Here is a 14819-nt window from a genome sequence, read left to right as displayed (position 1 = left end):
ATGATGATGGGTGGGATATTTGTTTCTAACCAATGCCAACATTTCTGGATGTAAAGAAAAAAAATCAAATGGTCATTTGGTTGTTTCCTTAGAAGTGAGTAGGTAACATTTAACATTGACCTAAAGCCATTGTTGAACTGTTGCCATCATGGAAATGTTAAAATTGGCAGACTCCAATTTCTAGCCACCTTTATATTTTAGTAGTAATAAGAAAAACAAAATATGCAACTGTAAAGAGAACATTTCATGGAAAGAAAAATCAACAATAGATGACCTTACATTAAAAGAGAAGACAGCCTTCCAAGCAAAGCACCATCATACCACTGTTTTAAATGGCTAGATTTTTATTGGTTCACTTTTCTCTCAGGTAATTATCACTCTCTAAAATGATCTTGTTGTTCATTCGATTACTGCCTAACTCCTCTATTAGAATAAAAAATGCCTGTGAACAGAACCTTTTATGTTTAGCTCATCACTAGTTCCCAGCATTATGTGTACAGAACATGGCACACAATGCACCCTTGAGAAATATAGATTGAAAGAATGAATGAATGAATGAATAAAATGTGACTTGCATCTAGAAATATTCAGCCTTCATGCAAAAGCTTCAATTTTGTTCTGTTCCAAAGAAATAGGTATTTAAGTGGATATTCCAAGCTTCTGCTTCATTCAGTGTTAAAAAAAAAACAACCCCAAAACCAAGAAACCAGTAAAATATAGCTATGCAACCTTTGGGAAACCATTGAACCTCAGGACAGTTGTTAGTATGTTTGTATTTGTACAGTGAAAGATTGAATTATATAATTGCTAAAGTCCCTTCTGACTCTACAGTGCCAAGACTCTCTAATTTCAGGTAAATGTGAAGAAGTTTCAGAGAGTCATTAGGCTATGATGTGCTTCCCTCTGTTCCTGGCAAGTCTTGTGTCATCGACAGCATTAAGATATACATTACATGTCCTAGCCCTGAAAGCTCAGCACTAGCTTGCACACGTGCCATCGCCACAATAGGAAAAAAACCTAAGGCAACAATGACCACTGCTCTTACCATGTAAGGAACACAGCTCTGTGACCAAAATAGAGCTGAAGATAAGCTCTTAGACCCACCACTTGTCACTGAGCAACTGTGGCTTGATTAGGCCCATTCATATCTCCACCACATTCCTCCAACATTCATCGAGACATACTTGTTAGAGCTATACCTTCATTTGAAATAAGGAACTTCAAAATTCCCTTCAATAAGCAAACAGGATTTCCTGCCACCAACCCTCCAAAAAAGAAAAGAAAAGCAGCCTGTAGATTAACAATACTGAAAAAAGAACTACATTAAAGTAAGAAGTTCCTTCCAAGAAAATCAAATCCAGCCTTTCATTCATAAAGCTCCAGTTACAAGCACTTGGAGAAGTCCCATGAGTACAGACTAGGGTGTCCCTAGAAAGGGGACAGATAAACTACAGAGACACCAACTTCTGGGCACCCAGGCTGGGATTCAGCCCTCCACCAGCTGGCGCCTTTGTGTAGTGCTCAGCAAACAACTCCATTCAGTGGCTGTGGATCTCGGGTCTTCCAAACTCAGGCTCTTTTCTACTACTTCATGTTGCCGCTCCATGTTCGAAGGATAATTATACGGTAATTTGAGGGATTTCTAACACTTACTCTTGGGGTTCTTGGCATTTTGGTTTTTCTGGGCTAAGCCAGATCATTTAGAATCTTCTTGAGTAGACGTTATAAGGGCTGAGGGCCAGGTGGGCCTGTTCTGACTGGAACCCCATGGTTCAGTGAAAGCCACTTGTCAGACTGAGCAGATGTTTATCTCACTCTGGTCTGCTGTGGGTAGTCACCATGTTTCCCAGAAGAGGCTCAGTCTCCCTTGGTTGCCTATATTTCCAGTTGCCACAAAGCCTCTTAGATAAAGAACAGAAGTCATTTGTAGCTCCATTCATTCTCAACGTGTCCCTCTAGAGGGAGATGCTCAGTCCTGCCATCACAATTAACTAGGACCTGATAGTCTTCTGACATCATTTAAAAGATGCTCCAGAATCTCTAGAGGTTCCTATTGGATCACATCATCAGAATAAGTGTGTGCTTTCCAAGCTGACTCTGAGGCTGTAAGGTGACATTTACCAAGCCCCTGGAATGTACCTCTTATTTCAACTTCGTCATGATGACAATGCTGTGAAGAAGGTATTATCATCCCCACTGTAACGCTGAGGAAGCCGAGAGACAGGAAGCTTAAGTAACATGCCCAATGTCGTGTAATTAAGCAACAGAACTAAAACTCAAACTCTGAAATCTGTTCTTTTAAACATATGTTATATTGCCTTTAAAATTCTGGCATGGTATTTAAACAATTCTAATTATATTCATACTTCATATTTGTAATGGCATGGACAATGTCTCAGAGACTAGAAATGGTCATTTTGGGTAAAATCACTGTTTTGGAAATACAATGAATTTGTTATCACTGCAAAATCATTGGAGGGTTTTATTCAAGTTGTCCTTTTTCAGAGATTGGAAATGCTCAATATCAAATATTTATTATTTACTTGGAACAGTTTCCACTAGACAGGCCATACAAAACAGGGATGTTTCTAGGCCTGCCAGCCTGCCTTTGGGATGGCCAGTATTAACAGCCTGTGCCCTTAAGTATCCAGTGACATAGGATAAGTTCCATTGGTAAAGTTCACAAGAGGTAGATTATGTTCTCTAGGGATGAGAAGTGAAAGTCAAGCATGTTTCCCTGGAAGCAGAGAGCTCCCCAGTGGACATTTCCATTCCTACAGGCAGCCCCCCATCCAGTTCCATTCTGTTCCAGAACAGCTCCAGGCCTAGAAAGGCAAGCGAACCTTCAGATCATGCTGGGCTCATGGAACAGCCCAGAAGCCCTCCATCAACCTGCAGTCCAGAGTTCAGGGAACGTCTTAGGCCAAGCCACTCTCAAGAAGCGGAGGTAAAAAGACTCACGGCTCAGTTCATTCACCATCAGCCCACAGCATGGAAGGAAAATGCCACTCCCCCTTTCAAACCACCCTTTTGCAACTATAGGCATTCTCAAATCCTTCTTCATTGTCACAGTAAATTCATGTTAATGCAGACATTATTCTTAAAGGATAACAAGGAGTCCACAGTGTAATTTACCCTAAGCTCAGCATTGCTTCAGGGCTGGTCTTGGGACAGGTGCCTCCCCAGGCCAGCCCTGTGTGACATTACATGATTAGGACAAAATTAGACATGTGCAAGGAAAGCACAGCCACCAAAGGGCTCTGGGGCAGGTGTCAGCGCCCCAGGCGGGGAGAGGCTATGTAATTATGGAAGGATAATACCCACCCCAGGGACTACTTCATTTCCCATCCCTAAGGAACTCTTCACCAATCAGAAAAGAGAATTCTTTAACAACAGCTCTCCACCCCCTGGCCAGGAACCACTCATAGCTTCTCAGAACATGTTTCTGGGCAGGTGGGAGCAAAGCCAGAAAGGGAAACGAACTCCGGGCAGAACCGGAGACACAAGAGCTCTGTGGCCCTGACCCTGGTAGATAATCCACCCAGCTCTCAAGCTAGGACCATTTCACTGCAAGCCAAGGACCTGGTTTGCTGCATGTTGTCCTGCCTTGCAGGCTGGCAAGAAGCTGAGCCTCTGGGCTTTGCCCACTGATATGGAACTGGCTCTGGGAGATCACCCCAGCGATGACAGATGCACAGGGTGGCCATCTGGAAGTGCCCCTGTCCTCAGGGATGCTTCAAACAAAGGTTAATGTGTCAAGAGGGATTCATAAAGTCAGAGACCTCCATGGGGCTTTGAGACCATCTCTACATCTCCAGATGAGCCACCTAAACTGATCTGAAAGAACTATGCTCATGTGAATCATATTCACTTATTCTTTATTTTGCTGGTTATTAAAAATGTCAGACTTACTTTATAAAAATGTGAATACAGGAATATATAAGGGAGGCAGTGAAAATCACCTGCAGTCCCACTATTCGCTGCCCTTAAACTTTTGGTGTTTTTCATTCCTAACTTCTCCCCATGAATGTATAGGAGGCTATATGTAAATATCCACAGTCACGGGTTGCTTAACTAGTATGTTCTGAGAAGTGCATCCTTAGGCAGTTCCATTGTGTGAGCATCACAGAATGTACTTACACAAACCTACATGGCAGAGCCTACTGCCCACTTAGGTTGTATAGCACAATCTATTGCTCCTAGGACACAAACCTGTACAGCATGCTACAGTACTGAATACTATGAGAAAATGTAATACATGGTATTTGTGCATCTAAGCATATCTAAACATAGAAAAGGTACAGTAAAAATATGATATTATAATCTTATGAGACCTCCATCATATATGCAGTTCATCATTGACCAAAATGTTACATGGTGCATGACTGTACTTTCTATACTGTTATATATGAATATACATCCTAAACAATAAATAAGAACGTATATTTGCTATGTTTTTTCATCTTATAAAAACAGGTATGAAATAAATGAAAGAAATGAAATAAACAGGTAAAAGGATGGACTTTTAAGACTCCTGATAATTTGCAGCCTCATCATAAAGTCCTGCAGGGAATGATTACATACCCTCCCCTAGCCACCTGTGAAAATGCTTATTAGAAAAGTGTGTCATGTTCAATGAATTGTATTGCCAATAAGAATGGGGGTAATGATCCTGCCCTTCCCTGCCAGGACGTTCTTCCTGACATCTGCACTAATCCCTTCTGCTGATTTAACTTCAAACCTGTTCCTTCTTGTCATTTCAGTGAATAAAAACAGCACTTCCTACCATGCCCCTGATCGGATTCTATGAAGAAAACCTGTTGTCAAATCTCTGCGGCCCACTCAGTGTCCTCTGATGCTGGCTAAAGGGAGCCCTAATCATTTGCATTTGCTCAAGAATCAAATTGCTCAAGGCCCAGATGGACCCCCCAGGACTCTTCTCCTGTGCATTCTCCAGCTTCTCCATCCCAGACAGAAAGCCTGTTCCTTCCAACAGACATCTCCAGTAAATCCCTGAGATTACCTCGCTCACCCACAAGCAACGTGCTCCTATTTATAAACTCAAGACTCAGCTTGGTACTACCCTGGAGTGCTGATTCATGGTGTTATGACCAAATTGTATTTTGCCTTTACTGTAAATAAGTACAAAGAAAAAAGTTTGTACTGTCTGTTTCCTAATCTCTTTCGGCTCTTCACCAAGAGAAAACTTTCCTTCTATAAATGGATCCCAGACTGATCATGGATCTTTTCAGGAATATGAGTGTGGAGAAGAAACGAGATTGATTTTAATAGTGTGCAAATTTAAAATGAGATAAGTATAGCTAATGTCCTAAAGCCCTCATTTAGAAAATGGCCTTTAGCTTTGAATAGAACTTGCCTTTCTAATGATAAAATAATAAGAATAGTATTTATTGAACACTCACCACATGCCAGGCACTGTGCTAAGCATTTTGCTTCTGCTTATTTAATTATTCATAGTAACTCTATAAGGTAGGTACCATGATTGCCCCATTTTTACAGAGGAGAAAACTGAGGAACTGAATCTCCTTGTAGCAACACGAATGGATTTTAAAAACATAATGCTGGCTGGGCGTGGTGGCTCACGCCTGTGATCCCAGCACTTTGGGAGTCTGAGGTGGGCAGATCAGGACGTCAGGAGTTTGAGACCAGCCTGGCCAACAGAATGAGAGCCCACCTCTACTAAAAATACAAAAAATTAGCTGGGCATGGTGGCGGGAGCCTGTAATCCCAGCTACTCAGGAGGCTGAGGCAGGAGAATCGCTTGAACCCGGGAGGCGGAGGTTGCAGGGAGCCAAGATCATGCCATTGCACTCCAGCCTGGGTGACAGTGTGAGACTCCATCCCAAAAAACAAACAAAAACCCCAAAAACATAATGCTTAGTTTTTTAAAAAGAAGCAGAATGAAAAATACCACATAATACCATTTATAAAATTAAAAGACATGTATATAACACAATACGTATTTTATAAGAATACAAACAGAACATCAAACATGTTAGAGTGGCAATCTATGGGGAGGAGAACAAGAGTGGGAAATGAGGATAACGGGAAATAAATAGATAACAAGAGAGGTTTGCACACAGCAATGAGAACTATATGCCATGAACTGAACAGCATCATACCTCCACCCTCTGCACAGAGGTCCAACTACAAAAACAATGACCCCAAATCTTAGAGCAGGGAGATTGTAATGGACTGCTCCAGTTACAGAGCCAGGGCCTGGACTTGAACCCAGGTGTCTTGCACCTGCCCCAGAGCAGCACGGATGTAACTAGTCAGTGAATTTTCAATTCCTGAAAAGATATCTGCCACATAGCTAACTCTCTTTAGGCTTCCACACTTTAAAGGCCTCCGGTAATGACATACTTTATATTTGATCTTGAGGGACAAGTAGATTTGCTCTATTTATTATACGGCAAGCTCAAATATGAGCTAAACAACCGGCCACTCATCTCTTCATTCAGCAAGATTTTTTTTTTTTTTTAGTGTTGATTATGTGCCAGGCATTGGGCCAGGCAGAGGGCAAGTGGAGATGAATGAGCTCAAACTCTTGGCCTCCATGAGCTCCCAGCCACTGAGCCATTCTCTAACTACAGCTAGGCAGATCTTTCTCCTCCTTATGGCCACTTCGCAGCACTGCTGTAAGAGCAGAGAAGTGCAGCTCAAACCTGCCTATGACTGTCTAAAGCACCAATGAGCATTTCCTAAGACAGTTTGGATTTCCACCAGGAAAGTTTGCTGTAATAGCAACAACACTGATTTCCATGATGGGGGATTTAATTTTCTTGTAGCTAATCTTTCAAAAGGAAGAAAGAACAACACATACAGCAACAGCCCTAGTAATTGTGGTAACATCTGCCTCAGTGACTCATGTGATAATGTCTCTTTCTGTGCAGGAGGTGAATATTTCAGAGACATATCAGGAAGGAGGCCATTCTAGAAGCAAAGAATGAAAGGTCAGAATAGGGATGTCTAGTGTGGCACTAAGGAAGTCATAAACCCCCAGGCATTGCAGGCTTGGTTGAGACGCTGTGGGAGTCACCTGACTCACCTCGATAGTTTTGCAGGTGTCTTCCAGCTGGCTGATCACTCCCTGGACTCGATCGTTGCTGCCCACGAGGATGGCGATGCCATCACTGAGCTCAGACTAATGAAGAGAAAACATGAACCCAATATCTTAGGGGTTTCCTAGTCACCCTGACTGTGAATTGGTCATAATATTGTCTTTACAGGTTCTTAATTTAGGATCCATGCAACCCCTAAGGACTAACAGGGAGGCCTGTGGACCTCCTGATATTGCAAGCAAACCTTTGTGTATGAATCCATTTGTGCAGGGAAAGGTTTCACAGTTTTCATCAGTCTTAATATTGAGATCAACATGTTCAAGCTAAAGAATTCTAAGTATTGTTTATAAATAGCATGGAGACCAATATGTGACTTGAGGGACCCAAATGGAATTATTTGCCTAGTGGAACTAAGGGTCAATTTTACTTGGGAAATGTGTATAGTAAATACTCATTTATTCAACAAATACTTATTATGGGCATAAGAATATAGTGTATACAGACACAAACACTCACACATTAGACTAAGTCATTACAAACTTCACACTGAAACAAAGAACTAGTTCTAGGGGAGAAATGTCAACTTTTAAATTCCTTTGCTCTTTTGACTTAGGAAGAGATCCTATTGTTCCTATTCACCCCCTTCCCAAGACTGGCTGATGGAGCCACCAGGAGCACTGGAGGGGCACTTGGGAGACCCATGCGCTCGGTCCAACCCTACCCCCAACTTCTCTGTGATGTTGGGCAAAACATATATTCAATTTTGACCCTAATTTTCTCACATTTAGAAGGAGAAGATTGGACCAGAACAGTGATTATAAAATATTTTAAAGCTGCAGAACCTTCTTCAAGTGAAAGCTAATATGGAGGTGAAGCTGCTTTGGCCAAACAGGAGCAAGGGTGAGGGTCCCACCAGTCTGTTCTTCTGTCCATTTCACATGAGCCTCCAGGCTCTGAAGGAAGGAGTGTGAAACAGCTACCATCCAGTTCTATCATGCTATGCTTTGGGGGAGGTGGGCAGAAGAGAAGGGGGAATAAATTGTAACTGGATTCAAAAATAAACAAATGTTGTGGATAATTTGCAAAATCTGTTTCTTTAGGACTTAGTGGCCACTAGTTGTAATTGGTGTTGCCCAAGAGTTTTGCTTCCAAATTTGATTTCAGCACTGATCTTCACAGTAAAACACTGATCAAATGTGGAACTGATGATTCTAAATGAAAGAAACTGAGTAGTGGAACTGCTCAAGCTCTCGGTGCCTGGAGTGGCTGCACCTATTGGAGTACCCAACTCCACTTTTATCTGTACCAGATGGATAAATTCTGACCTGCTCATGAATGAAACCAGGTTGGCAGGTTGGTAATGTGTAGAGGGAGACACTGTCTTTCTGTCTGCTCAGAATTAGGGGGCTATGGCTGAGGCCCTGGGGTCAGGGGGAGACATCACACTCAGAGGGGTTTTTAGGCAACTGGCCCTGGTGACAGGAGGGCCAGCACAAGTCTGTGTTTTAAAGCTGTTCTGTAACTGCATGTCATCAGTGTAACCCTCCCTCACTAAGAGTGTGGGATAAAAGGCATTGAGGAGGGCCAAAGAAATCTTTCATGGGTGGATGAAGGAAAGTATTCTGTGACTAGGGTAAAAAGCTGTCCTTTTCTTATCTGTAGTCTAAACTTCACATAATCTTGAGCAGTTTGAGCTTTTGCTGGGTCCCCTAACATTGCTCATCATCAGCAACCTCCAAAGGGCACAAAAACAGGGATTGTGCCGTTCTGCACCCCTTCCTGAACCTGGGCACCCCTGCACTGTCTCGCCTTGTCCCCCACCGTCCAGGGAATTTGGTGTGTGCCTCGTGCACAACTGTGCACATATCTTCCTGCAGACCTTGTGTGCCCTCCAGTGTCCCATGGCCCTGCGTGGCTTGGGCTTCCTCCTCCACTGCAGGGAGCCACTCACACTGGCCCCAGGAAGGCCCTAAGGTGTGGGGATGGGGAGGGGTTGCGGGAGGGAGGGAGCAGCTCTGTTACCTTCTGTCTCTGGAACACATGAGTGAGGGGAGCCACCTGGCAGTCCTTGTGTGCACCAAACACCTTGCACAGAGAGCAGGTGGGTACTTCGCAGTTCAGACAGTAGATGTTGATGCGCTCCTCTTCATGCTCCTCGCACATGGGCTGGTCGGATTTCTTTTCTGGCCTGGGAGGAGGTAGGCAGATAAATGTCCATCAGCTCTCACTGGGGCAATCTCATCAAGGCAGAGCTGATGTTGCTCTGCCTTGCAAATTCCTTCTCTTCCCTGTATGCCCAGCAATTCTATTCCAGAAGACCCCCAGGGGCTCTTTCACATGCTCAGAGCCCACCAAATTCAGCTTCCCTGCAGGTGTAGCAGGGGAGTGCTGGCAAATCTCTAACAACCTGCTTGGGGTAGGGACAGAGACGTGGAGATCCTGATTTGTACCATTTGCCCATTTCCATGGTGTATTTCCACATGGCCAATTTCAAGTTATTTAAGGTTTAAGAATCTGCTAGTGAAATTCCTGAAAGTTGAATATCGAACCCTGGTGAGCCATCAGGAACGTGGTCCAGCACTGTGTCTACATGCTCACGAGTTTCTCAAGGGACACTTTTCCATTATGGACCAAGAACAGGAAGTTGTTGATGAACTAAAAGTCGAGTTTGCACCAGCTTTTAGGAGTAGCTAGATCGCCCCCCTCCAGCCTCTGGCCCCAGGAAAGACCCTTTTCACCTGAAGAAATGAGGATAGGTGTGGCTCACATGGAACCGAAATCTTCTGATTATTAATTCAAGTACTGGTTGGATGCAAATGTGTATAAGAGGCAAGTGTGGGTGTACCTCCTTATATAAACCCCAGGAATTCTGATATATCCTATCTAATGACTGAGGCTGCTAATAGTTTTCAGAAGTATTCAAAAAATTCAAATCCAAATCCAGAAGCTTTCTTCAAATTTCCAAACACATAGTTATTTAGCAACAACTTAGATTTGGGACTACATTTTGTTTTGTTGCTATACAGATCCAATTTTTAAAAACTACAGGTTTTTATGAGCCATGAAATCAATTTAGGGAGCTGTGATCTGCATTGTTAAAATAAAAATAGAATGGAATAGCAAATACTGTGAATTACATGTAGTAAAAATAAGTATTGCTGTTCGAAACTTTTGTTTCAGGTGTACGTGTGTATATATGTGACTGAAACAAAAGTATATGTGTGTTTGTGTGTGTGTGTGTGTTTGTGTATGTGTGTATATACGTATGTACGTGTGTGTATATATATCCATCCATATATGTAAGTGGTCACAATGTAAAATGCACTTCCTACTGTAAATCATGAATACAAGTGTTTGAAACCCATCGTTTTTGATGTGTGGTATCTTGTAGCTGCAGACCCAGAACTCAGAGAAAGGCAGAGAACATGCTGATGTGCCTCTGTAAGACGCTAATGTTCCTTTATAAGTTGCTAGGTGGATGTCAATTACTTGAGATTAGGCTAAACATTGGGAGAAGCCGTGGGTCTTGTAAGAAAATTGCATGGACTTCCAGTTTCAAAATTTTAGAATCTGACTGTTGCAAAAGGAATTTCTGTCTGGTGTTGCAGCAATATGCTTTCCATGAAGTCTATGACCTTCTGATTTGACCACATTATTTGGAACTCAAATAAGGAAGTCAACTCCACAATTGAGAAAATTATCCTCCTCTCAGGTCTGTCTGTTTCCTCCACTAGAATATCAGCTCCATAAGGGCAGGGGCCATGATGAGTCTTTTTTTTTTTTTTGCTGCATCTCCAGTACTCGGAACAGTGCCTTGCACAGAGGCAGTGGCTCCATAAATATTTGTTGCACAAATGAGTGAGACAATGAAAGGGAATTTGACCTATTAGATGGACAGTATTCCCTGTGCTCTAGTGTAACACCACCCAGCTGGAGAAGGCATGGCAAATATGGGGAAAGCCTGGGATCACCTGGCACTCCTGAGTGGCAGAGGAAGAGACCAGACCACATCCTGATTACTCCTTTAATAAATGACAGTGCCCTCTGGGGTTGGGACTGGCAAGTTGGTCTCTGCCTGGTCAAAGGCTTCTTCCCCTCTAAACCCTTCCCTCGTAGGTATCTCCACCTTATTATTAATGTGGGCTAAGCAAGAGTGGGCAGCTTGGGTCCCACATGCTGTTCTGATATCAACAGCTGTGACCAGAGATTGCATCATAGAGCACAGGTCTATGCAGTATATGCAAATATTGAAAATGTGAAAACAGCCATAAGGCTCTACATTTAGTTTTGTTTGTGATTCAATTTATTGATTTTTTCATGGTGCTGTATACACTGAGAACGATTTCCCATATTCCTCATTGGGTTTTTCTTATTTAGGTTGTAGCCCAGCCCCAGAGGCACCACTTACTCGTAGATGAGCATATAATGAAACCTCTGTACAACTTCAAACATGTAACTGACTTGGGACAGATTTGGCATGTAAAAGAATGACATAAATACATGTTTATGAGGTGAGAGCAGCCAAGCTCACAGCTGTGGTCAGGGCCCAGTGCTAAATGTTGGCTGTGGCCCCTCACCATTCAGTGTAGGCTAGACTGAGAAGTATGTAGCCTGCTGTCTCTGGTCTCTGAGGTTCCCGGGGCCACCCTAGAGTTTCCTGAGGAGTGGGCATCTGGTCTTGGTGAGGCAATTGAAGTAGTAACTTTGTAGTCAAACTGATATTTTTTTTGAGATGGAGTTTTGCTTGTCGCCCAGGCTGGAGTGCAATGGCTCAATCTCAGCTCACTGCAACCTCCACCTCCCGGGTTCAAGCGTTTCTCTTGCCTCAGTCTCCCAAGTTGCTGGGATTACAGGTGCCTGCCACCACACCTGGCTAATTTTTTTGTATTTTTAGTACAGATGGAGTTTCACCATGTTGGTCAGGCTGGTCTCAAACTCCTGACCTCAGGTGATCTGTCCACCTCAGCCTCCCAAAGTGCTGGGATTATAGGCGTGAGCCACTGTGCCTGCCCACACTGATCTTAAAGCTTCATTTCAGCTCAGCTTCTCCATGTAGTGGCTATGTGGCCTTAGACAAGTTACTTAACCTCTTCTGGTCTCAGTTTTTACTCATATCAAATATCGGATTAAGGGTCTTCTAATTAAATGTGGCAGAATGAACACAAGCATGTATTTATTTATGTATTTATATATGTATGTATGTATTTATTCTGCTGAAATCCCAGTGAAATGAGGATAAGGAAATAAAAGGGCATAAATCAATAAGGACAAAAAGTGAGCACAGATGACAGCAGATGAGAGATGTCAACCAAATGTTGGAAATTAGGAACATCTGGATGAAGGGACATGACCTACTTGAGTTGTGTCTTAGTTCTGTTACATTCCTGCAGTGAGAAGCTTACAATAGGCAAGCTGACTTGAGCTATGGAACCCTGGAAAGGCTCTGGAACTGCAGGAGCCAGTAGTCCTGAAGGTGGAAGTAGGCGGTGACAGAGTGGGAGAGGCTGAAAAGAGGAGGACTTTGGGCATGTTTTAAGAGATTACTTGAGGATGTGCTCCATAGAAATAAGAGAGTAAGCCACCAAACAAGGAGTCCTGGAATCCAGGGAGCAAGGGGTTCAACCCAGGGGGAGAGTAAAAGAATTCCCAAGTAGAGGTAAAGCCCAGCCATGTGAAGGCTCAGTCCTAATCGTCTACAGTGGAAAGTCAATAGAAAATGTCTAAAATTGAAAAATCAAAGAATAGGAGCATACCAGTAGTATGCACATGTCATTGGTGATAAATAGCAGAAAAACAGCTAAAAGAATTAAAAGTGGTTGACTCTGGGGAATGAGGCTTGGGGGTAGGTAAAGAGAGAACAGAGTGGAGACTGCATTTCTCTTCAGAGGCCTAGTAGTAATGAATTTTAAAAGTTGTGTATGTTGATTACTTTAAGGCACTAAAAGCTTTAATAGGGTAGCAGTAATTATAATAATCAACACCTCACAGGATTATTCTGAGAATTAAAGAATTGCACATGATTCATGTGTTAGGCACCCTGAACAGTGTCTGGCATGCAGCACATAGTAGTTTTACTTGTTATATTTTAAAGTTAATTATTATTATATTAATTATTAATATTAGCCAAAATAGTACCTTCTCTTACCATCTCCCACTCCCAACTGCGGCTAGTCTGGCACCATGCAGAATTCTGGATAAGAATGCCAAATTTTGGCTGGGCGCAGTGGCTCATGCCTGTAATCCTAGCACTTTGGGAAGCTGAGGCGGGTGGATCAAGAGGTCAGGAGATCGAGACTATCCTGGCTAACACGGTGAAACCCCATCTCTACTAAAAATACAAAAAAATTAGCCGGGCGTGGTGGCAGGTGCCTGTAGTCCCAGCTACTTGGGAGGCTGAGACAGGAGAATGGCGTGAACCTGGGAGGCAGAGCTTGTAGTGAGCCAAGATCACACCACTGCACTCCAGCCTGGGAAACAAAGCAAAACTCCATCTCAAAAAAAAAAAAAAAAGAATGCTAGGTTTTGTGGAGACTTACAGTCTCCAGCCTTTCTGGAGGAGGTCAGAGTTGACTGACAACATCCCAGTCTGTGATTGGTCACCCCCCCGACCCCCTTCCAATAGCCACAGCTGAACTCTTCTCATTCTGTATATCCAAGGTCATTCCAGTGTTACCTAATGTACCCTGAGGCTCAAGATTCTGGTCTAGTAAGGCTGCCTGCCCCCAGGGGACACCTGCGTTTCCTCCCAGACATGTGGCCAAGTGCTCTGTGCAACTTGTGGTTTTGCTACCAAGTAAAATTGTCCCACAGGAAAGTCTCAAGTTCAAGAAAAAACAGCATAACAAAATCACAGAAAATCACAAAAGCATCCCTAGTTCACTCAACTATGAGCTTTATTGTTGGAAATTTGGTTCATTGCTTTTACGCAATTTACTTCCCAGGCCTGGGTACTATTTTTGGCAGCTGCACCAAGCCAACTTCATAGCTAAGGTGAAGATGTGTTTTGTAGTTTTACCAATACTGCAAGTTTTAACATCTCTTCTCTGGATTTCATAACAAGTATTGCTATTTTTTCATGTCTCAAGTTCCCACTGTGACAAGTAACAAAACATAAATTTATTGCAATAAATAGAACATGAAAGAATATTTGTGGTGTTGCTTAATCAGCTGGGATTTATGGGGCAACTATTCTGTGCAAGGCACTGTACTAGCTCTGAAACTTGTTACGTAAGAATATTTGTGGTATTGCTTAATCAGCTGGGATTTATGGAGCAACTATTCTGTGCAAGACACTGGACTAGCACTGAAACTCTTGTTATATAAACTCTCTTAATATTAGGTTGGTGGAAAAGTAATTGCTGTTTTGGCCATGAAAAGTAATTGCAAAAATCGCAATTACTTTTGCATCAATCTCATAATTAATTGGTTTTTAATTGGCTGGTTAAGTTTTTAAGAGACAAGTGTGTATTTGTATTTTAAAGTAGTGAAATACAATGAGATCAAATCTGTAAAGTAACAGCAACAGCAATAGTACTTTTGTTCTTGTCAAGAGACTTTGGAAGCAAGGGAAACAGCCAGCTGCAATCTCTGCAATATGTCATCAGCAATTCTTCCCCAAACCCATCTAGATCCTGGTACTGTCTAATTTAGTTTTGGATCTTTAGCGGAAATTAATAGCTATAATAATTATAATAATTATGTTAGATTTATAGAACAGCTTTCCTTCCAAGAGCA

The 14819-nt window shown here is 42.6% G+C and overlaps 1 protein-coding gene across 11 annotated transcripts in view; it reads right to left on the bottom strand.

Annotated features, from left to right (window-relative positions):
• TRIM55 (tripartite motif containing 55) overlaps positions 1 to 14819 on the bottom strand; it is a 67630-nt gene that overhangs the window by 31773 nt on the left and 21038 nt on the right. For all 11 annotated transcript variants that reach the window (XM_055116607.2, XM_063606789.1, XM_055116606.2 and 8 more), the window contains 2 exons: positions 9108 to 9273; positions 7073 to 7168 (listed from right to left, as the gene is read on the bottom strand). In XM_055116607.2, the coding sequence (XP_054972582.2) occupies positions 7073 to 7168; positions 9108 to 9273 (262 nt within the window). The remainder of the gene's footprint in view (positions 1 to 7072; positions 7169 to 9107; positions 9274 to 14819) is intronic.

Source organism: Pan paniscus, chromosome 7 (genome assembly GCF_029289425.2).
Source record: "Pan paniscus chromosome 7, NHGRI_mPanPan1-v2.0_pri, whole genome shotgun sequence".
Taxonomy (NCBI): domain Eukaryota; kingdom Metazoa; phylum Chordata; class Mammalia; order Primates; family Hominidae; genus Pan; species Pan paniscus.
The sequence above is the reverse complement of the archived record's forward strand: the minus strand, read 5'-3'. Positions and strand labels throughout refer to the sequence as shown.